Source organism: Mugil cephalus, chromosome 2, assembly GCF_022458985.1.
Source record: "Mugil cephalus isolate CIBA_MC_2020 chromosome 2, CIBA_Mcephalus_1.1, whole genome shotgun sequence".
Lineage (NCBI taxonomy): Eukaryota > Metazoa > Chordata > Actinopteri > Mugiliformes > Mugilidae > Mugil > Mugil cephalus.
Window position 1 is genome coordinate 12,548,065 of NC_061771.1, and position 22,813 is coordinate 12,570,877.

Sequence of the window (22,813 nt, forward strand, 5' to 3'; positions counted from 1 at the left end):
CTGGACAGTCACAGAGAAGGGTACGCAAGACTGCCTTCCACACTAAACGCTTACCTGTAAATGTCTTTATGGATACCGTTTACTAAGAGGGGCATTTTGGGGGGGAGTGTGTTGCTGTATCTACCTACGCCCCTGGTTGTATGAACGGACATCATGCGCGTAAGGGAAGACAAGAAAACGATATGTAACTGCTGTGAGAGAATGTGACCAATGCAAAAAAAGGAAGAGAAAGAAATCAAAAGATCTTTGCCTTCTTCAGGTCTTTATTCCCCTGATACAGTGATCACTGTGTTGGCCGCATTTTTATGAGAGTGTTGTGGTGATAGACAAGAATTGGACATGAACTTAATGAGTGTACTACTACCACTAATGTAACAGTTTTGGCACATGCAGGTGCAGGCGAGCAGAAACACCATCATTTAAAAATACTAACTGATTCACTTTTCATTAAAAACATTTACTTTGGATGTGTTAAGATGAGCTTGTTAAAGCATAGTGAGGATGGCGATGATGATATTTTCAAAATAAAATGGAAGATGGCTGTGTTGTTTTTTTTTTTTTTTGGTCTTTTTTTCTTTATTTTTTACCTGTTTGTATGCAGGCACTCGGCACTCCCGCCCCGGATAGACCTGTGCATCTCCAGGACCTCACTGTCATTGCCATGACGATGGGTGAACAAATGAAAAACAACGAAAGAAAACACAACAGAAGAGGATGGCAACAGGCAAAGTGAATTTATGAATGACAGAAACCAGGAAATCATAATTCTGAGATTTCAAGTAAGTCTGTATTAAACAGCAGAAAATGATACAACTGACTCAGTATGTTGACTCACTGTTAGTAGTATTAGTAGAATCTAGATTGCAAGAACTGATTTAAACAAAAGAAGATTATATCTTTGTGAAATATAAGTAAATATTAGTACATTAAGTACTTTATTCATGGATGGCGAAGGCCAGAGTTGCTGTGAAAGCCACTGATCCACTCATCCTATTATGTGCCCATCTTGTTTTTAGCATATAGTTTATACAGATATAAAATATCCTCAAAACACTGTCCCTCAGAAATCCCAGAGATCCCAACAACAGTTTACCTGTCCTCAGAGTATTCGTAATCCGAGTCGCCGGAGCGCTGGTGCTCCAGATGAGACTCGCTGTAGCGAGAAGGGGAGTGGGGGGGGTGGCGGTTGTGGTGGATCTCGTCCAAACTCCTGATGGAGTAAAAGATATCTAATGAATATATGTGGCAGACATACAGGAAAAAAAGTATGTAACATACATATGTGCATGTTTTTGCATTATGGAGTTTGTATCTTGATCACAATCTCGTATGTAAACTTCAAACTTACTAAACATACTTGGTAGTTCAGACTTGACAAGTTTGACATATGGAGGCTGCTAAATACGTGTCAGACATACTGACGTTAACATTTCTGCCTCTGTATGTCAGGGGATTGCATGACTAAAACTGATGTGTATTACTTTGATTTAGCTGGATTAATAACCAGATAGCTGAACAGACAGGGGGATACTGGACTGGACTATAACTTTCACACTGATTAAAAGACAAATGAAATCACAACTGTTTGACATCTATGTGATAAATGTATTTTATAGAACAGGCCAAGCTTTCACACTCTTCATTGTGCATATGTCGGTGATTTTAATATTACACTGTAAAAATACAACATTGCTCTCAAGAAGTTATTATTATTATTATTATTATTTTATGACATATAGGAAACAACATTTTTCATTATAATCAGGTTTTTAAAATGTGAAACCATGAAATGTTTCTGGCATTATACGTGAATAACAACTTGCATTCTGTGTAAACTGACTAATGGTCCCAGCTGCAGTTTAATTTAGGATAAATCATGAGTAGCAGAAATGAGAATTAAATAAAGCTCAGAGTTTTCCTTGAATGTGCTTCGTTGCATTGTCACTGACAGTTCGCTGCATAAAGCTGGTAGGCGATGCTGACCTTTGCATGGGCACGTGTGCAGGCCGAGACCGAGCTCTGCAGGAGTCTTCTCGGTGAGGAGACACCGAGCGGGAGCGGTGCTGGACGGGCCGCTGCTGCTCCGGCACAGCCAGCGTGCTGCCCCGCTCCCTCTCCCTGGAGTTACGCTCTGCACCTACACATAAACAGAGAGATCCAGGACGGATATCCAGTTCACAAATATTCATAAAAACACGCCTCAAGTTTCCTAACGATTCAACACAAACGCACACCCGAGCACTGACTGAATGTCCTTTGATGAGGACGCACCAGCTGCGAGTGTTGTGCTGCTGACTACCATTACAGATGTCATTCTCTTACAGACTGTAAAACAACACCTCAGCGTGCTTTACAGGCAAATGACCAGCTAGCAAACAGGTTAGCTGGTCATCATGTGCTAGCAAACTGTTTCTGCGATGTCTCTGCCAGACCTGAAGAGTCCCAGATGAGAAAACGTATCTGACATTTGCAGCTACAAGGCCACATGGCAGATTTATGAAGCCTGTATCAGCCTAGTTTAAACAAGCAGTTGTTGCACAAGTCTCAAGATAATGTTGTTGGAGCGCTTCCAAAAATGTAACTTATACGAAACATTGATTGTGTCCAAGCCTGTGTTAACCTAAGTAAGACTCCTGTGATGCTGTTTTGTAAGAGGCACAAGCTAAGCTAACAGTGTCTGAGGCTCATATTAATTCACTTTTGTATTTTGAGTCAGTTATGAGCCAGCAAGTATGGTACTGTGTTTTGTATTTGAGCTTAGTATTTTTTTTCCAGACAAATAGCTGTAATAACGAACATTACCAATGGTAGCATCGGTCTCTAAAACAAGAATGGTAGAGTTAAATCATTTCCTGATTATATACACTTCTACCCGCCCGCAATTTGAAAATGCCAAAATGAAACATATTTTTTCGTCAGGTCCACTGTCGACTGACAGGGTATGAAGTCAAGGCAGAAACAGGCAAAACAGCAAAGCGGTTGTAGTAATTCTACTGGCCAGAGTAACACAAATTCCTCTACCACTATACGTGTTCTGTGTCATTTCAGTGACGTAAGCAAACATCGGGCAGGGCTAGAAGCATGCAGGAGAACGGCAGGAGACTAAGTGGAATGGCAGTGAACTACTGTAGCTCTACAGCTGAACATGCACTCAGTTCTTCAGTGTTTCTACGGCCCAGCAGAAGAGGAGAAGAGGCGTACACATGAATTACAAAAGTCTTTGCTGATACAGCAGACATTCATTGCTTTTTAAATTTGGGTTTGTTTTAAAGACTATGTAGAGCCAGGAGGAGGTTGGAAGGATGGACGGAGGATGCAGCAATTTGCTCTCTCACCCAGTGCTGGGCACCTACAGACTACTACGAGGAAATGCTCAGTAATCATGTCCCCCACCCACCTTTATTCACTACTAACAAACCATCATCAAACTCTGAATCAATGATGCGATGAGACCCTGCACAGGACACGCACGCACACAACACACACAAACAGACAGGGTTGAGAGGTTCTGTTTGTCAGTCTCCCACACTGAGAGACACAAAAGAGAAAGCTCAGAAAAAGAAGGGTTAGCAACCACACACTCAAACGAACTGTAGGTAAAATGAGACGTATCTTGTAAGAAAACACGGACAGACATACTCTGTAGTTTCTTGCTGGGGCTGTCTCCGTGGACGTGTCTGCGGGGGAGATACGGAGACGGCTGGGGCAGAGGTATAGAGGACACGTCATGTGTCTGGAGTTTATACCAGTGCGGAGTGTCATCTAGTAAGGCCGTCTCCAGCTCTATCAGGATCTGGCAGAAGACACAGAGAAAGAAATGGTGTAAGAGTCTGATGTAAGGATTTAGGACCACTAAAATGTAAATGTAGAGTTTTAACCAACGTTTTAACCAGTTACTAAAAAAAGACATAACAACCAGCCACAATGGTCACAAAGTTAACATCAGGGACCACTTAAAACAGGCTGTAAACCACTGCTTTAATATTATTTGAACCCATCTGGCTTTATTTTAAATCACAGTCAAAAAAGTTCAGTTCAGGTTTTATCTTCTGCCATGGAGACTGATTGAGGTCAAATGCATCTTGTTTGTGTTAATTATCCTCGATACGTGCCTAGAACCTGAACTAGAACTCAAGTGACTGGACATTAGGTCCCAAAATAGACACAGAAAGCCAGGAAAAAGACAGGCCATGAAGTCCAAGGTCCGCCAGTGATATAAGACATCCATGATAAAGATATGGTGGGGCATAGAGTGGGGTAAGGACATACAATGATTTCCGATGCACTGGGTGTTCCCAGGAGCACAGTAAGATTCAGAATTGATCAGGTATTTATGGTAGAGCAGCTAGACGGATGCCACTCTGAGTAAATGACTCATAACATCGTGTGTGAGGTTTGTCAGACTCAAGGAGAGAAAAGATTTGTGGTCTAACAAGCCCAAGCTGAACTCTTTGGTACGCCTATGCTGTTTAATAATCAGCTAATAACATCCATGCAGTGAAGCATGGCAGTGGCAGCAGCATGCTTATAGGACTGTTTCTCAGCAGCTGGGACAGGGACACTTAGAAAAAGATCAATGCAAATGCAGAGAGGCGCAAGAAGAAAACCTGGTTCAGAAAGTGAGATCTGAGATTGAGTTGATGGTCCTTTTTTTTCAGCATCACAGTGAGCCAAGGAAAACAGACAAGGCAACACTGAGGTGGCTTCAAGACGAGTCCCTAACTGCCCTTCAGTGGCTCACGAGATTTAAACCCCTGGCCTGAAGAGCACTGGTATGTCACCCACCTCGCCCAGGAATTCACTCTCCTCCTCCTGGACTCTGGGCTGGTCCCAGACTGTGATCTCCAGCATGCGCTCTCTGAAGTCCCGTCGGTGAACATGAGAATAAATGAAGGTCTGGTTCCACTTGGGCTCAGCGCTCTTCTTCACTGTTTTAGTCCGCCGTTTACTCTTATCACTGCAACAACAGTTTAGATCACATGTTTGTGAGCATGTCAGCCATCTTCGACAACCAAGTGAACACACACACACACACCTACTAAATGAGAGATAAATGAACACAAAGAGCTAACCTCCTGTCAGGCAGGAAGTACATCTTGACATAGGGGTTCCGAGGTCTTCCGTCCGGTCGGGTTGGCAGGTCTATGGCTTGAAGGACGTTGACAATCAACTGATGGCCTACTTTGTCGTACCACAGCTTCACCTGAAAAGACGTAAGAAGGTAGTTAGCCTCTGTACGATATAAACTATACCCACTCACATAAATCTAAGTTCTCTGTTCCTCCTCTTCCAGGTACTTACAGAAAGCTGTCCAGGCAGGACCAGAGGAAGGTCCCGAAGGGTGCCAGGGCTGGTAGGCGACATCACTGATATAGAGGGACGCTCCATTTTCTGAGATTCAAAGGAACTGGAGCCTGCTGAGTGATGAAAACAATAAACCTTGTAATGAACCATAGAAAAAAAACACAATAAAATTCAACATTTGAAATGAAAGCACACTGTGATGTGTATTTCACCAAGAGGCTACTGATACATTCATTGAAACACTGTACAAAAAAAAAGTAGAATCATCTTCTCCCCCATATAAACACTTACTAGATTCTAGAGGAGGGTGGGACGACTCTGGGATTCTTGGGATGTCTCTGTAAAAAAAGAGAGTCATTGAGTACATTCAGATCTACTACATGTTCCTGTCTTAACTAAAGGAGCAACAATTTCATGGTAGAGGAAGCAGTCAATTGACCACACAGCTTGGGGGGTGTGGAGGAGAAAACAACAGCAGGAAAAAGGGATTTTTCTCTTGGATCTGAAGGATTTCAGGGAAGGTGAAGGGGAAGGGACTCCATCCATTAGATCAGCTCTACTTACTGATAGACTCTATACACTTTTCTCAAGAAGTTTTTTGATATAATTCGGTGGATAGAGCTTTTAGATAAAGGAAGGAAACATAGCAAAAGTATCAGAAAAGGTATCTTTATTCAGGAAGTAAGACAATATTCATTATCTATGAACAGCAGTAATCTTACCCTATAGGTCTTGAAACAACAATCTCAACTTGTGGCTCAGCCTTGGATTCAAGAATGATGTTGTACACTTCTTTCTTGGTTGCTCCCGGCAACGATTTCCCATTCCACTGCAACACCTCATCGCCTGGAAACAGGATGTTACGAGATACAAGACGAGAATAAATAAGTCCACTCAAAGAGTGGAGGCTAGTTAGGTTGCTAATGTACCACTAGAGTAGACATTTCATCCCCATCGTTGGCAGCAGCTGCTGCATGGCATTAGCAGTTTGAGGGGTTCAGATGTGCCAGACGACCTTGGTACTCCATACATGTCGGAGGGACTGTAAGAGACGATTCTCATGTGCACAACTTGCTAGCATTCATGTCATGTGACAACTCAGGATGGCTGCAGTCAGTCGTCTTCTGCCGCCTGAATGAGGTCAGGTGTGGCGGTGAGGAGGCATCCGAGAGGTGGGAGTGGTTAAGGTTATAAAACTCAGCTTTCTCTGTGTGTTCTCACTCTCTCTCTTTCTCAGGATTGCAATCTTGTTTTTATACTCAACTTCCACCCATCCATGCATGCCTTTCATTACTGATACCCTGGCCGAGGTCACACATCTGTAGTTGCTTACTTTTGCCCACATTTCTCATTCTTTTTATGTCTTTTTGAGCCGACTGGTGGGAAACTGGCAATGATGATATCTCCAATATGATGTGAAGCCAGTTACTTATTTTTGGCCTTCGCAGACATGATACCAATAACATTACAACAACCATAATTGTTACACTTTAGGCCAGGGGTCTTGAACGTTTTTCAGGCCAAGGACCACCAAACTGATGGAGAGATTAAGTATGGACTCCCTACCTACTATATGTGCTCTATATTACACTCGGCCTAGTGCTGTTTATATATATATATATATATATATATATATATATATATATATATATATATATATATATATATATATATATTGTTAATATAATTGTGCATTAAAATATTAAAATAAACATACCTGACATAACTGACAAAATTATAAAGATCATCTTCTGCCTCCATTTATCTCTTTACTAACACATGTTGGATTCATGTTAATGTGTAGTTAAAGAAATTTAAATTAAAAAAAATAATATATATACATATAAATATAAATATATAATCAACCAAATGTTTTGTGAGCCCCCTGCAGTACCTCCATGGACCCCCTGTTGAAGACCTATGCTTAGGCCGCCACACATTTTTGCAAAAATATACTTTTACATTCAGTTCAGCATTAAAATGAGCTTTGAGCTAAACAATAAAGAAAGCACAGTAGTACAGATTTCAAAAGATTTGCACCTGCGCGTAGGTGTCCAACAACATCTGCCAGACTTCCTTTTTTGACCTTAGTGATGAAGGCCCCAAGTCTGCCCGTCTCTGTCATCTTTCCTCCAACAACCTGCACGCACAGAGAGGGGAATGAGTAGGAACGTCACTATTTCCAGTTTGCGGAAGTCCCTTCTGATTTCTTTGACAAAAGTATTAATGCAGAGGATTCCATGCGTACTTTTAGACCCAGGAGGGAGCCAGCCTCACGAGGCATGGCCGACCTCTTGCTTAGCGTGATGCGTCCGATCAGGTGGTCCCCTTCTTTGGACGGCTGCCACGTAACCGGATGCTGCGTGTATAGAAGATTAAGATGACAGGAGACAAAGACAATTATGAAAGGAGTTACAAAGTGTAAATATCTCTGTTTTAATGTGCGATTTATATGAATAGAAATGTCTGTTCTGAACACATATGTGAGTTAAAGATGTCATGGTAGATGTTTACAACCGCTGAAACTTACATGCCACACTGCGGGATCTAGAGGATGACAGTCCCAGTCACCTGCATGGAGAAAGAACAGGGAGATGTATTAGGTATTCAGACAATGGAAATATGCAGAAAGTAAACTGCTTTACTATATGTCAACTCACAAGACACCAAATAGATTTAGCTGCAGTTCCTTCCTCTTTTACAGCCCAGTTTGTTGTAGCATAGTTTGAATTACACTTCAAACAGAAAAACCAGCAGCACTTTGTTTGCTTAAGTTATTTAAGTAAAGTGCACAGAATGCCTGGAACTTAGTGTTAGTATAGTGGTTTAGAAAGGCACACAGAAAGGACACAATCACTGTAAAATAAAGTGTTTGCGATGAGACAGACTCTTCATAAACAAACCAGGTAATTGAACATTTCGGCAGCACTGTGACTGTAAAGATCTGACACTGGAATGATTGTCCACAACTCCACAAAGTAAACAGACAACGCTGGAGTGGCTTCAAGATGAGTTTCTAACTGTGCTTCAGGGGCCCAGCAGAAGTCCAGACCTGAAGAAGATCTAGTGAGTCTATACCCAAGAGGATGAACGAGATAAACTGGCCAGACATCCTGGTGTGTAAAGCTTGTAAGAACTCGCCAAAGAGGAGGAGGAGGAGGAGGAGGAGGAAGAGGAGGAGGGGAAGAAGAAGAAGAAGAAGAAGAAGAAGAAGGGGTGTAAAATGACATACTAAGAAAATTATTTATTTTCTGTTTTACAGTAATATGTCCTACTGAGTAATGTGCTCAAACAGAGAATGAATACATGTAATGACTACAAAGCGAACACAAAAACACAATGTACCATCCAGCACAGAGAAGTCATTAAAGACAAGAAAAATTAAATCCATCTGTATTTTGTTTGTTGATTTAACTGCTGAGAGCAGGTACCTCTCCCACTGCCGATTCATGGGAGGATAAACAAGTTTTTACTAACAAAAATGTTTCTATTTAAACTTAAAGATTCAACTTCCTTTCCACATTTTTACTCTTGGGCTACATTCAATATTGCTAATTGAAACTTAAAACCAATAAAGAGACTAAAATGTCATCAAACTTCAGCTCAAAACCAATATTATCATATTGAACTGAAAGAATAAGGTTCATGTCTTGAGAAAACACATTAAAATTGTCACTCAAGAGCCAGGGCATAAAAATCAAAGTAATTCACAATAACAATGGCCTGTCTAAGACTACTCCGTCCAGAGCCTGGCCAAGGACAGAGACACCAGCCGCTGTCAGGGCATCCCAGCACTCATTTGCACTGACAGATGGTCGGCCCGAGCAGGGAAGCTAACTGGCCCAGCATCAGACCAGAGGAGGCTGAGAGATTCATGGCCACTATTTCACAGAAGGACTAAAACAACAGCAAGACGGCATCAGACTGGCAGTTTAAAAGCTCCCATGGAGGTTCAGCTTTAATGTAAATGAGCGAAGAGAATGATTCAGTGGAAGTTTCTGGCAAATGACAACAGGAAAGGAAATAATACGGCTTAAACCTTGCGTGGAAAAACTATGGAACACATATTAAGTGGAAACCAAATGGAAAATGACAGGCTAGCCCACAGGATCATGGATGATGGAGGGAGTGTAAATCAGAGACAAAGCATGTATGACTCCACTGCTGCTAATCTGATGTCTGAAAATCCATTAAACGTGTTTCACAGGAAAAATGCTCACTGCACAGTTTAAAGTGCTGAGTAGACTTTCTGGATTTTGGAGGCCAGTGTTATTATTTATTAGTCTTAGTATCAGATGATGTTGTTCCGAGGAAGCAGTGTGTGTGCTTCATTCGCGTATTTCTGCTGCTACACCTCCCGTTTAACCAGTTTCAGTCACAAAACTGACCAAGCTTGACAAAATCTCTCACAGTCACATCGTTTGAACTCGACGCTCAACAAGCTGCTGTAATAACATGTTTCAGCATCAGCTCCAGTGTCATTTCAGTATGTGTCTAAATGGAATCTTCTGATTATTTTCAGGTTTACGAGGACAAAATACTATTTGTCACTCCTATCAGTGACAGTCCATTTGAATTTCCTTATGGGGCATGTTTCAACCCACACAGAAACAAAAAAAATTAAATAAAATCCCTGCACACATTTGGACAGTCCTCCAACCAATCAGAGCACCAAAGTATGTGGCATTCAGTGGCTAAGGCGTTCTCGACAAACGTCTTAATGTTTTCCCATCGTCCTTTAAAGTGAGTGAGGACTTGAAACACTAACTTCTTCAACGATTGAACTGGCCTAATTTCTTCAGTTATTGTTTAAATCTGTATCTGATCTTTATTTTTTCTATTTTTTTTTTTAATTCTGAAAATCTAATTTATGTGGTACAGTTTTCTATTGTTTATGCTTTTATTTGTTACATGTATTTAAGTGCTGTGTTTTGTACTGGTGAGCAAAGAGTCAAATTCCTTATACGTGCACACATACTTGCCCAATAAAGCTGATTCTGATCCTGAGATGCTCAGTCTTTGACATTTTATGAAGCCCCCACTTGACTAAAATGTCCAATCTTTGTTCCCAGACCTTATACGCTAGTTCAACAAGAAACAGAAAATATCCCTGCATTTAGGTGTTTACACACAGACTTTCCGATTTCACCATTGTTCTGAATTATGGATGATATATGTAGCAACTTGCCCTTGTAATTTATCAACGTGATATAATTACTGAACACTGACTGTATATACTGTATCTCTTTCCACATCACAGCGCTGGATCAGTGTGTGGACACCTACATGTACAGTTCAGTGAAACATGTTCACGCTGATTCTCTGGGGAACGTTAAAGTAATCCTGATAAGTGTAGGACACGCACACATACACACAGTAGCAGTACATGTGAATGAGGTGCCTCGCCATGGGACCCAGTGTCATCCCAATAGCATACTTCCTCTTCCATTTACTCAGCACAATTATCACCTTGCTGTTCTTTTTCACACCAAGGGAGTAACGCAATTACTCTGAATCACTGTCTGCTTCTATTTAACGTCAACGAGTCAAAGTGCGTGTCACTAAAGCCTCGGACTGGGATATAAAGTGGTAGTATAGTTACATACATACAACTTATGGTGTTCGATGGGTGTTTAAGTTTGTAAATGGAGGAGTTTAAAAGCACAGTTTCAGTGTTTGTGTTCTCCGTTTAATCCTAATGTACAAAATTTTTACAAAAGTTTTACAGACTGACATAAAACTTTAAGATTGTAGGAACTATTTTGCTGAAATGTCATCAGTGACTATGTTAATGTGCCAACAGTCCATGCTACAGAGTAATCTCATCTGAATGATTTGTAGCTAATTAAGTTCACGTTGAAACACCTACAAATAATCAATAAATCCAAGATCTTAAAAAACCAGGAATGACCTTATTATCACCTTATGACCTTGCAACCATTACCGTATCCATCAGTGTGTACAAGTGCACGGTTTCCTTTATTTACCAATTACCAAGACAACCATTACAGAGGCAATATGCAAAGAAGGATACATACCAATAAAAACGCAATCTTTTCTTTGTTCTTGATGTTTATGACAAAGCATTGAATCAATATTTATCACCTACAATGTTAGACCCTATTGTTTCAAAAAACATACTTCAGAAATTTCACTCTGGAGAAGGTAGAGATCAAACATGGTGCTAAAAGCAGTGCTGCTATGGCCAGTCTATCTGAGTGTCATTAAAAAAGTACCACCAGCATGGGTTTGTTCATCAAAAAGCTACAGTAATGTCCAGACCATGTAGTTAACACCATTTATTTTATCTCATCTCATCTTCCATACTTCTTATCCTCACTAGGGTCGCGGGGGTTGCTGGAGCCTATCCCAGCTGGCACTGGGCGAGAGGCGGGGTACACCCTGGACAGGTCGTCAGCCTATCTCAGGGCTAACACTGAGACATACAACCATTCGCACTCACACTCACAACTAGGGTCAATTTAGAATAAGCTCCAATTAGCCTAACAAGCATGTCTTTGGAGGTGGGAGGAAGCCGGAGTACCTGGATGCAAAAATAGGGAGTACATGCGCACTCCACCCAGAAAGGCCCGAGCGCGACTCGAACCCGGAACTTCTTTCTGAGAGGCAACAGCGCAAACCACTGAACCGCTGTGCCGCCTTCATTTATGTTATGACCAGAAAAAAAGAACTGTGTCACTGTTTCCCTTAACTTGATGCGTACAGTACTTTCTTTCGTTTTACCATTTTGTTCCAGTTGTCAGCCCCTCACCAACGCTGGTGTGCGCTCTCATTTTGCTTTTTCAGTATCTATTTAGCAAACACATACTGCACATTACCCTGTGAAAGTTCCTGCATGCCACAGAAGAGAGTAGAAGGAGACATCCTGTTTTGAGGCTCAGCTAGCTAAAGAGTGTTTAAAACAGCTAATAATCCCAATCCACACCGTCTACCCATTACCCGTTCCTGATCTGGATTAAAACATCCGGAAATAAGATGATCCAGCGGCGCTAACTGTATCTACTCTCAGTTGAGCTCAAACACACATTTTGGTACAGTTTAGCATGTTATAGCAAAGAGCAGGAAACTATATAGGTAGCAAACAGCTAGCAACGGCCACACAGCACGCAACCGCAACCAGCCCTGATTTTTAGCTGGTGGTCCGTGGTTAGCGGTTGCCTGATGGCTGTTTGCGAGGCATTACGTAGCCAACGAGCCACTGACCTAATTCCACAAATCTGCTGGCCTAAATCACAGCGACTCTCGAAAATAAATGAGAGCTGTCCTGAGAGCAGCGGGTTTAGCCACCGCACAGAGGTGTAGATTATACGCAATGATAGTACTGCAGTATGTGCTGGGTAGGGACTATATAAGTTAAAAACCAAAAAAGTACTAAATCTCCACAACCATGTTTCATTTGAAAAACAATTCAGTCCCAGGTTAAAAATGTGTCGACTCATTTGACCGGTCATTAAGCTGGGATCTATCTATCTCTGAGAGCGTGAGCTGCACGCCAGGTTACAATTAGGCATCAGACGTATTACTGCTGTAATTTTAATCCTGCACACAGTACACTCAGCAGTCGGATAGGTCGTGAAAATAATCTTGACAATGATGAGAGTACAGCACACGCAAAGATCAAATTATGGTCCTTCGTGACTCAGCAGTATCAGTATCACTATCACATGTAGAAGTTATGGATGAACATGTGACCAAGGTAAGACTCGCTGATGCTCACTAGCAAGTTCTGGTGGGAGGAAAAGGTAGCCTCAGCAAATGATGAACAGAGTCTAATGCATAGAAATGAATGATGGCAAACAGTGCTATCGGTTATCGTGGGTTTAGCTAGTAAACTAGTGGAGCACATCTGTCTGACTGACCTTTTTCGCTGACACTTTCCATGTCCACGTCCTCACAGCTGGTGTACTCGGGCGTGGAGCCGCCCTCCTCCTCTGAGCTACTGATGGACATCTGCTTCTTGTTGACTCCGCGCTTGCTCTTGTTTGAACGTGGAGGGGGCGGCCGCAAAGACTCCGACTGGTCTGAGCTCTGAGAGTCCTTCCTCAGCAGGTTATCCCCACCTTTGTCCCTTGGTGTCCGTGTTGTACCGGGCTCCAGACGACCATTGTTCGGGCCCCAGTCCGGAGGCGCCTGTCCCCCAGGTTGGACCCCTGATCTCACTCCACCTCCGGCAGGGGGTGCACCCCCTCCGACCCCCACGGTCCTATCCACAGAGTAGGCTCTGTGGTTCTCCAAGTGGGTCTTGCGGTCTCCCTCTCCACCTCCACCCCTCCTTGCCAAACGGTTTTCTGGTACCTCCCCTGAGCGGCCTCCTCCGCCTCCACCACCCCCTCCTTCACCAGGCCCCAGTCCAACCTCATTGATTGCAAGATCACTGTGTCGTCGTTCGTGTCGTACTTTCGATACCTTAGCATGCATGCGCATCTCCTGCTCCTCTTTCTGGGGTTTCACCGGGTACCTCGCCAGGTTGGGGTCACTGCGATAACGATTCTGAAACTCCTCCTCGCGACGCTGCCGCTCCCTCTGCTCTTCCTCGTCAGGACGCCTGCGGTGGGTCTCTTGACGACCCAGATTTTCATTTCCATCCTCATAGTCCTGAGAATGGATCTTCTCCAGTCGCCGGCCGTCTCCTAACCTTCTCTCTCCTCTGTCTCCAGGGCCCACTCGCTCATCCAGAGATGACTGAGACTGCAACTTGCCAGCAGGTCTCCGGCCACGTCCCATGCTGCCCTTACCATTTTGTTCATGTAGAGAAACCGGCCTTTTCCTGGAATAGAAGGGGACTCATATAGTTATTTTAATCTAATCTTATTTTATTTTTTGTGGTTTTTAAGAGTGTTTACTTTTATGTGCAACAAAATTCTGTCTTAGTCTAAGTGTATAATCTAGAAACAGTTTCAGGTCCAACAGGCAAAGTTGTGATTTTGCTGAAAAAGTGTGTCATGGACTATCCTGTTCTTTTTCTGTTCTCTTTGAACTGATTAAAAATTTTACTAACCAAGATGAGACAGTGCCGAAATCCTACCTAACAAGGGGATTGAGTCAAAGACCTCTCAAGACTAAAATCTGTGACCCAGTAGTTAAGCTAGAACAGACAGAGATATTTCCCTTTTCTTTTTTTTCCCCAATTTTTTTATTTTTTTTTGCTTCAGCAAATACTGAACACAGTGGGTCCAAAGCCTTGTCTTATAGCCTTTCTAGGTTTCTTTGTTCCAAATATGATTCCTGTTTTCCAGTTCTACATTTCACCAATCCTAATCAAGTAAATGAAAAGAGGTACAGGTTGCAAACCCAACACAAACAGTTCACCGTTTCAAAAATTTTGTGTTCCATGTGTGACTCTTACTTTTCTTTAGGTGGTTCACTTTGGGAGCGAGAGCCAGGCATAGTGTCGGCGCCCTTGGCTGCAGTGACACCAGCGGGCAGATGCGTCCCGTCTGGTGGCCCTGTGTTGCCGCCGGAGGGCGGCGCTTGGGACCTGGAGCGGAATAGCTTCTTGTCCCGTTGGGCCTCACCTCTTGTGGCCGGGTCGTTCAAGGAGGTGCCCAGGCTCCCAGGCCGCACCCCTGACCCCGAAAACCATTCTCCTGATTTGGTGAGAATCTCCTGTTGCTTACGGCATAGGTTGCATACCCACATTACCTGGAAGAGTTGAAAGGACAAAAGTGTTTGGCATGCTCACTTCAGGTTGGTTAGACAGGTTTGTGGCACAAAATCTGCAGTAATATCATTACCCATATTGAGCATGTAGGCTTGCACCAAAACAAATGCAGCGTGGTTAACGTTAGGGGGGCAGTTAAGCTTCTTCTAGAGAGATCTGTGGTAACGTTGTGGTATGTTCTGTACTGCTGTTAAAAATATACAGATCCTCTTTAGGAGGCTTGTTTTACCTGTCCTTAATTTTATTACAATATTACAACTGATGTAATGCACATAGAATACATATATATATATATATTCATATATTTAAAGCTTACATCTATCTGTTATAGGATCCATAAGGCTACAAATGAGCCTGTAATACAGCTGGTGTAAAGAACAAAGGAACAGTGGAATCTTATTGTCACTGTTGTGTATATTATTTTCACCGTTTTCACAAAAGCATGGAATTATTTCTACAGTCAAGGTTCTATGAATATGTACAGTACACCCTCAGAAAGTAAGAGTGATGATTACAGAAAATTAGTGATCGAATCTGGTTGTCCATCCCATAAATCAAACCCAAACACAACATGAAATACTCACATGTAGCCATGGCTACTGACTTTCACCTCACTTCGACAGCACAAAAACAGGATTTATCTCTCCCTCCGTATATTTATAATCCCTCCGGTTTATTTTGCAGCGAATAAATCCAAAGCAGAAATAAAACACGGTCGTCCCATGTATTACACCGCACAACCTTAGCACAAAGTGAACACAAAACACCCCTGAGACCCTTGGAAACCCCAAAATGTTACTCCTTGACAGCCAGGGGGAAGCACTGTTAGCAGTCAGTTTAGCAGTTAGCTCCCGGCGTGCCAAAGCGCATTCATCATGGCCTGATTGAATCCCAGTTGGCGCATGTCCAGACTAATCTAAAGTAAATCAGCCGTCCACACGGCCCACAGCTGTCGGACAGCCAGGCACTACACCCTCTTTCTCTCTGCGTCTTTGTCCACCTCAGTTGAGGGGCCACAGATTATCAGTGGCCAGTAATCCTTTCAGCTCCTCACTATTATTCAACTCATCATCAGCAGACAATACCGGCTCACAATCCATAACTTCTAACCTATAGGCTCCTCCCCCCCATCATCTCACGCAGGCGGAGCAGGTTAGAGATTAAACTCATGCCCCCACCGCCTTCATTCCCAGAGCATGATTTTTCCTACCATAATACCTTCTGGTACACACTTTCTCAAAAATCCTTTTTGGCATTTTAGACGTTTACTCTTTTAAAAGTTGTTGGTACATTTCAGATGTGAACTTTAAAATCCAGCATGAATTAAATGTTTATCTTCAAATGTTATATCTTCAAACAAAAAAAAAAAAAAAACACATCATATTCTGATTAGTATGCAAAGAAAACTGGTTAAAGAAATCGATGGCACTACTGACATCAACACCATTTCATTATTAAAAACCAAAAATCTAAACACATAAAACATTTAAAAAAAACTGCTGTTGTCATTAAAGCTGAAGGATTATATCTGCACTTTTGCACTGGCCCTTGTGAGTATCTATAGGTGGCTTTGCTCGTCACTGAAGAGGAATAAAATGCTCTCGTCCGCAGGCGTAATCCTCAAATGAGATCATCACATAGCCTAAACACACATCAACTGTGTCAGTGTGTTCTCTAACCAAAGAGAGACTTTATAAAAAAGCTCGGATAATCCATATAGCACGCATGTTTCTACACTGCGGAAAACAATCAAATAAATATAAGTCATCGCACACATAAAATATATGTATAATGCATGTATAATGCTTATAATCCTCCGCTGGAGGGACTGCACTCTGGGTTCCTGGATAGCCTAAAAGATATCATTGGAGGAATTATGTGAGCGTCTGAGTGTGTGTGTGTGTGTGTGTGTGTGTGTGTGTGCGTGTGTGTGCCTTTGTGTTTTTATCTGCACAAGATGCACAGATACGATGTGAGAGCCTCCAATCAGTTCCCTCCATCCAGAGGCATCTCACTCTGGTGTCACCTCGAGTTCATCTCGCTGCTTCATGCTGCAGAATGAGGATGCGTGAGTCTGTGTGTGTGTGTGATGCGTGTTACAGTATGGAAATGTAGGACATTTCTGAAACCTTCTTGCCTGGAAGAGTGTGGAGTGGGCGAGCGCCTGTAGGCGGAGATGTGTGTGTGTGTGTGTGTGTAGAGAATAGGCAGTGCCGTTTCTGTCATGTAATAATGTCAACCTCCTTCTGCCTAAAAATGTGCTTCTCCATGGTAACCGCATCACAGAGAAGAGGCACGGAGAAAAAGGAGTACAATGCACCGAGTGTGTGGTTGCATGTGTGTGTTTGTGTGTCCATCCTAAAAATTAAAAACATTTGCACAAATACCACAGCACTGACACTGATTTCAATTTTCAACCTCTTTCTACCTTTCTTTCATTTTCCCTCTCATCTTCCTTCACTTCCTTTTCCATTTCTGTCTTTTGAATCATCGGCACCTCTTCTCTGACTTTCTCTTTCCTTTCCTGCCCTTACGTTTCTATCTTTATTTGCTCTCATTTTCTTTCCTTTCAGTTCATTTCATTTCCGCTCTTTCCCCCTCCTCGGCTTTGCTCCAGCCTTCTATTTCCTTTCTAATTTCCTCTCATCTCCCCGCACCTTCGCGCTCAGCTGACACACCTGGCTGACTTGACAAATGAGGGCCCCCACACACCTGTCACTCACGCGTCTCTACCCCACCACCTCTTCACCCCCAGGGCGGCTCCGTCCGTCTGCTGACAGAGCAGCGAAGGGGTGCGTTGCTGCCGCAGCCAACACCAGCACCAGCGGCAGCGTTCAACAGCGGCCTGAAATGTGTGAACATCAGCCTTTTCCTTAAATGGGAAGAATATATGGAAGCCTTGGGGGGTGTTGAATCTGTGGGGAGGGAGTGATTGGCTTTTAGTGTGCGGCGACCCCACCCTCAACACACACACACACACCTCGACAGGATGACATATGAGGCAGCGCTGGGTGTAAACTGCTATCCTTCACGCGGAATGATAAATCCTGAATGGTGGGAAGAAACACGACCGCAAAAGACATAATGCTCCATTTCCCCTAATAAGGTGGTAGATCAACTCTACAAGCAGGCCAGTCAGTGGTGGGGAAAGGCTGAAAGGGAAGCGGAGCCGTTGTGGCTGTAAATCCTCCCTGGTTTTTTATTATTGTCATTATTATTATTATTTCTGAAGCCGTTTGTGAAGCTCACATAATCACGATAGTGTGATAAAAGAAGTGAGAAGTTCATCAACATTTCTTCTGTATTCTGAGTGTCCTCCTTTGGTGTCTAGTGTGCACTGAGAAGCAAGAGCTCTTTTTTTTGTACTGCATGCCTCACAGAATAGATGACAGCATTTAAATGGCAGGAAATGAGAGGAGACAGCGACGATGAGTGGCATGGACTACACTTCCCAAACCAGGGATATGTGGTTCATGGTCGAAGCCAGTGTGTCCCTAAAACAACGGATTTAACTACTGAATTTTGCCGTTACAGTCCGTCTGTTTTATGTCATATTCCAAATTAAAAATATTGGTCACATTTTATCGTCTGATGGTCATGTCGTGACAATTGGGGGACTCACACACCAGCTAACAGTTCATCTGCTAATGTAATGGTAAATATTGTAATATTGTAAATATTACTTCTGCATGAACCAATCAACCAATCAGATTGATTGTTCCCAATCAAATCAAATCCAAAAAAGGTTTCTGGAGCATTATCAGTTTCCAACAAAGTGACTCCAGACCAACGTTCTACCAAAAAAAAAAAAAAATTAAAATAGTAGGAGCAGGGAAACTTGGGTTGACTTCCAGGCTATTTTCCAATTTGGAGGTTCTTATAAAATTGATTTCCCTGTGCAACTTTAATCTCAGCAATCACATTGTGCAATGTTAAAGCCACACAAATGTCCCAAAAGCAAGCTGAGGCAGCTGGACTCCGATGGTTTCTTGGAGGCGAGGACATCCGTGACAATCGTAATTCTTTTAGACTTAGAGAAGCTATTTGGAGAGGCAAAACGTTTTCAAGAAACCCTAAAAGACTAGTTGTTTTTCACTCAGCTTGTTTTCTGGATATAGCATCAAGGGCTGAGAACCTTCACAGACAAGCAACAAACTGTCCAAAAAACACCTCTCATCACTTTAGCTGATATATTTAAATCTTGGGGATTGAGGTCCTATTACATGAGCTGCTGTCCGATTCCACGCCCAAGTTCCCCCGTCACATTTGCCAGCACCACAATCACACCGGTTTATATAAAAATAGATTAATGCAATGGTGTCTTGATGTGGGAGCAGACAAAGAGGGAGAGAGTAAAGCCAGAAATAGGAACACAGCGAAAGAGGGGAACACAGAGTAAAATGGAAATGGTCAGAATCGGAGAACAAAGAGAGCGAGTGTTATGGATTCTGCTACAGATACAGTCGGGCACCAGCAGAGAGGAGAGCCGCGTGAGGAGAGAGCGGTGGGTTAGTCATCTCGGTGCTGAGGAACATGATTGAGATTATGCAGTGCATCCTCCCTTCCTGCAAAAAGCGCAGCGTCAGCTCGACGCACTAACCGAGAGAGATTTTGTCGGGCGATATCAGTGTGAATCTGAGTGTGTTAATAATGTCAGACGGTTGGCCATAAAACAGGGCACCAAATACAAATAAGGATGAACGCCTTCATTTGGCTTCGAAGACCCTTTCCATCAGACCAGGAGAAGGTAACATGTGTGTTAGGACCAAGCGCCTGTCTGTTCTCCACTGGGAGGCAGTGGCCCTCTACAAAGGAGGCAGACTGTTAGCGGTGTGCCATCTGGAGCTACTATTAAACACACATAAACGAATACTTCAATTTATAGCAGCAGCAAAAAATTTAAGTATCCTTCCTGGTGTGCACTTTAAAACATAGTGATGCCACCATTAGAAATATGGTTAATATACACTAAATATACACTACATACAAATAATATATTTGTATGTAGTGTATATTTATTTCTATTTATTGTACACAGGCAAATCTTGTATTTTTTTGCTAATACTATTAATCCTGTTTATTTATGTATTCATTTTATTTTAACCATCTTACACCTATTATTCTTTTTACAAGTGGTTTCAAGAGTGTTTTTTTATGCGCAACTGATCATTCTATAAAATGGAGAATAAACCACACATTGGATATGATGGTAGCGTTTTGATTTCTGGTAACAGTAGAATACAGTTACTATTAAACAGGTCTTTTCAGAAAAAGTTTAACTAGTAAGCTTGTTACTGCAGTTACAACGTGCACACCTCTTCAGCATGTTTGAAAAAACTGAAGCTTGACATTCCCAAAAGTTCCTCAGCTACAATGGGACGACTGACACGTGTCAACTTTTTACATTTCTATTCTTACCAAGAAGCAATCTCTGCAGTGGCAAATCACCTGCAGTTCCTAGAGTGGCCACTAGTCGTAGCTGGCTCCAAATATGACACAGTTCCCATAGACTTCCATGTTCAAATGTTCAACTTGGCCACAGACATGAACATGATTAACGCCTGGTGTCTTGGTGTCTTTAGCTATTTTCTTAATTCATGAAAAAAACTGTAGGAGGAGAGTTTAGCTACAACTCACCTGTTTAAGTGATATTAAGTCTTAAAGATATGCAGAGTTAAGGGCATGGCTGCTTTGAGCGACAGGTGGGAGTTGCTAGCTGTCTGTCTCGGCATCGCCGCCTCAGGTCTCCAACACACTTCACCTTCCTTGAGTTTCTGAATCGGCACTGGGCTTCAAAACTACTTCACGTCACGGAGGGTTCCTCTACTTTTATATATTGATTGGTGATTATAGTCAGTGACTGTGTCTGCTGATTAGCCATTTCCTGGACCTGCTACATATGGTTGAAATGACGATTTAAAAACAAAACAAAAAAAACAAAAAAACTCTTTGACCTTTGATGCATACGTTCAGTAAGAATGAATCCTCGTCCTGAACTGTCAAGGGCAACATGAAAAAAAACTTATCTTCACCATTCCTGACATTTGCAGCAGCCACAACACTTTTGCGCAACATTTTGCAGTGACCAAGCATTAGGGGGGGAAGTGGACAAAGTGAAACATATATATATATATATACCTGGGCCTGTCCCGTCTCCCCATGGCAAGGCTGGTCTGGTCTCAAACACACAGGCAGGGAAAGCATGCACAGGCATGAGTGTGCATTCATTATGCATTCAGATAAAAGGTCTATAGGCTAAAGTGCTTTCTTATAAACATCTCCGCTGAAACGCCAATCTCCTAGACCCCCCTCCACTTTTTAGTTTTTAATCACATTATGTTCACCCCCCCACTCCCAGCACAGCCATGCCTACAGCCACAGGAAGAGGGGTCAGGGTGGGTCAGAAGGGCCAGACACCCCTGCAGACAGCCTTATGGTTCATGCTCGTTCTGTCCGCCAGTTGATTTTCAGGGTCTGCATTCATTCTCAGAAATATTGATCCACAATGGTCAGTGAGGCAAAACCTGATGGTGGGTCTGAATTCCTGTTCTGGTACTGTGAATGAGCACAGACCCGAGCGTGGAGGGAGGGGACAATAGTAGTGACCCATGCAGCAAAATCCATCACCCAGGAAGTCTTACCCTGTCCTTCACTATGAGACACTTTGCAGGGGGGGAGGAGACAGACAATGGACACAGAGTTAGTCAGAGTTCACATGGGAGAAAAACCGCTGAGGATGCAACCGCTCCAGGTGTCTCCAGCCCAGATAGCAGTAAAGTCTCTGAGAAAAACTGCACCAACTATCAGGGACTCCCTCGGTTCAGTTAAGTCAGTAATCCATAAGTGGATTTGTGCAAACACTGGCTACGTTCCAATCCGATACAACTCGCTCTCTTGCATCCCGTATTGTTTTCAAACTTTTTTATTTTCCAGCTGGGAATCATAAACATAGAAATATCTGACATCACCGTCCAAGGACAAAATCTACATGTAAACAGACGCGGGAGCAGGAGAGATGTGAACGCAGCCAGCATTTTTTGTTTGTTTGTTTGTTTTTTTACCTTCAGGTGGCACGAACATCACATTCACAGTACAGAGAGAACGTAAAACAAAAGGAAAGAAAGAAAAAAAAGATGCTAACCACTTTGTCCTCCTTTGTGGCATGCAGTCCAGGTAGCAGTGGGGGAGAAGTGAAGGAGGAGGTGGAGCAAGGTAGGGAGGGAGAGAAATAAAAGACAGGAACAGGTGCGGAGAGGGTGAATTTGTGAAAGCAGGTAGATTTGGGGAGAAGAAATGAAGAAAGAGGGGGAAAGAGGACGTGGTGCAAATATTTGTTAATTACATTCTGCAGGATTGTTACGCACACTTCATATTCAGTGACAAAGTCTGAGGGCGGTGAGGACGACGAATGTATGGGACCACTGACATGCTAGCCTGCAGCGACATGCATGATCTTGGCGTGACCTGCAAGCAACATGGAGCACACTCCCCCTTTTAAATCCTATTTCTACACTGATACACATTGATATCCACGATTCAAGGATTGTCTGATTCCCGCCTTACACTCTAATGAACGTACCAAAGATCGTAACACTAGGGTTGAAGCACCTTTTCAATTAACTGTTACATCTGACGCGTGTGGCCGTTAAGCCACGTGGCTTGTGAGTATTCGGTGTCTGGACGGAGTCTGGGTCGTCATCGTGCCGCTGTGACGCCTTCTGCAGGGCACAGGCCAGCACTACACGGCTCTGTCAATAGGAAGTGACAAATGATTCCTGTAAGCTGCTTAGAAGGAACGGAAGGTTTCGTTTGCCGATACACAGTTTT

At 42.8% G+C, this 22,813-nt stretch overlaps 1 protein-coding gene across 31 annotated transcripts in view; it reads right to left on the reverse strand.

Moving 5' to 3' along the window:
* rims1b (regulating synaptic membrane exocytosis 1b) overlaps nt 1-22,813 on the reverse strand; it is a 68,162-nt gene that overhangs the window by 19,407 nt on the left and 25,942 nt on the right. For 10 of the 31 annotated variants that reach the window (XM_047579399.1, XM_047579395.1, XM_047579390.1 and 7 more), the window contains exons 3-21: nt 22,128-22,139; nt 21,628-21,648; nt 14,672-14,967; nt 13,185-14,092; nt 7,835-7,875; nt 7,553-7,663; nt 7,345-7,444; nt 6,027-6,150; nt 5,869-5,925; nt 5,596-5,642; nt 5,302-5,417; nt 5,073-5,203; nt 4,786-4,957; nt 3,640-3,793; nt 3,398-3,454; nt 1,984-2,137; nt 1,094-1,210; nt 588-650; nt 55-132 (exon numbers count right to left, since the gene is read on the reverse strand). In XM_047579399.1, the coding sequence (XP_047435355.1) occupies nt 55-132; nt 588-650; nt 1,094-1,210; nt 1,984-2,137; nt 3,398-3,454; nt 3,640-3,793; nt 4,786-4,957; nt 5,073-5,203; nt 5,302-5,417; nt 5,596-5,642; nt 5,869-5,925; nt 6,027-6,150; nt 7,345-7,444; nt 7,553-7,663; nt 7,835-7,875; nt 13,185-14,092; nt 14,672-14,967; nt 21,628-21,648; nt 22,128-22,139 (2,759 nt within the window). Of the gene's footprint in view, nt 1-54; nt 133-587; nt 651-1,093; nt 1,211-1,983; nt 2,138-3,397; nt 3,455-3,639; nt 3,794-4,785; nt 4,958-5,072; nt 5,204-5,301; nt 5,418-5,595; nt 5,643-5,868; nt 5,926-6,026; nt 6,151-7,344; nt 7,445-7,552; nt 7,664-7,834; nt 7,876-13,184; nt 14,093-14,671; nt 14,968-15,570; nt 16,034-21,627; nt 21,649-22,127; nt 22,140-22,813 lie in introns of those variants that run through there. The other 21 variants (XM_047579408.1, XM_047579404.1, XM_047579401.1 and 18 more) reach the window with 13 other exon arrangements.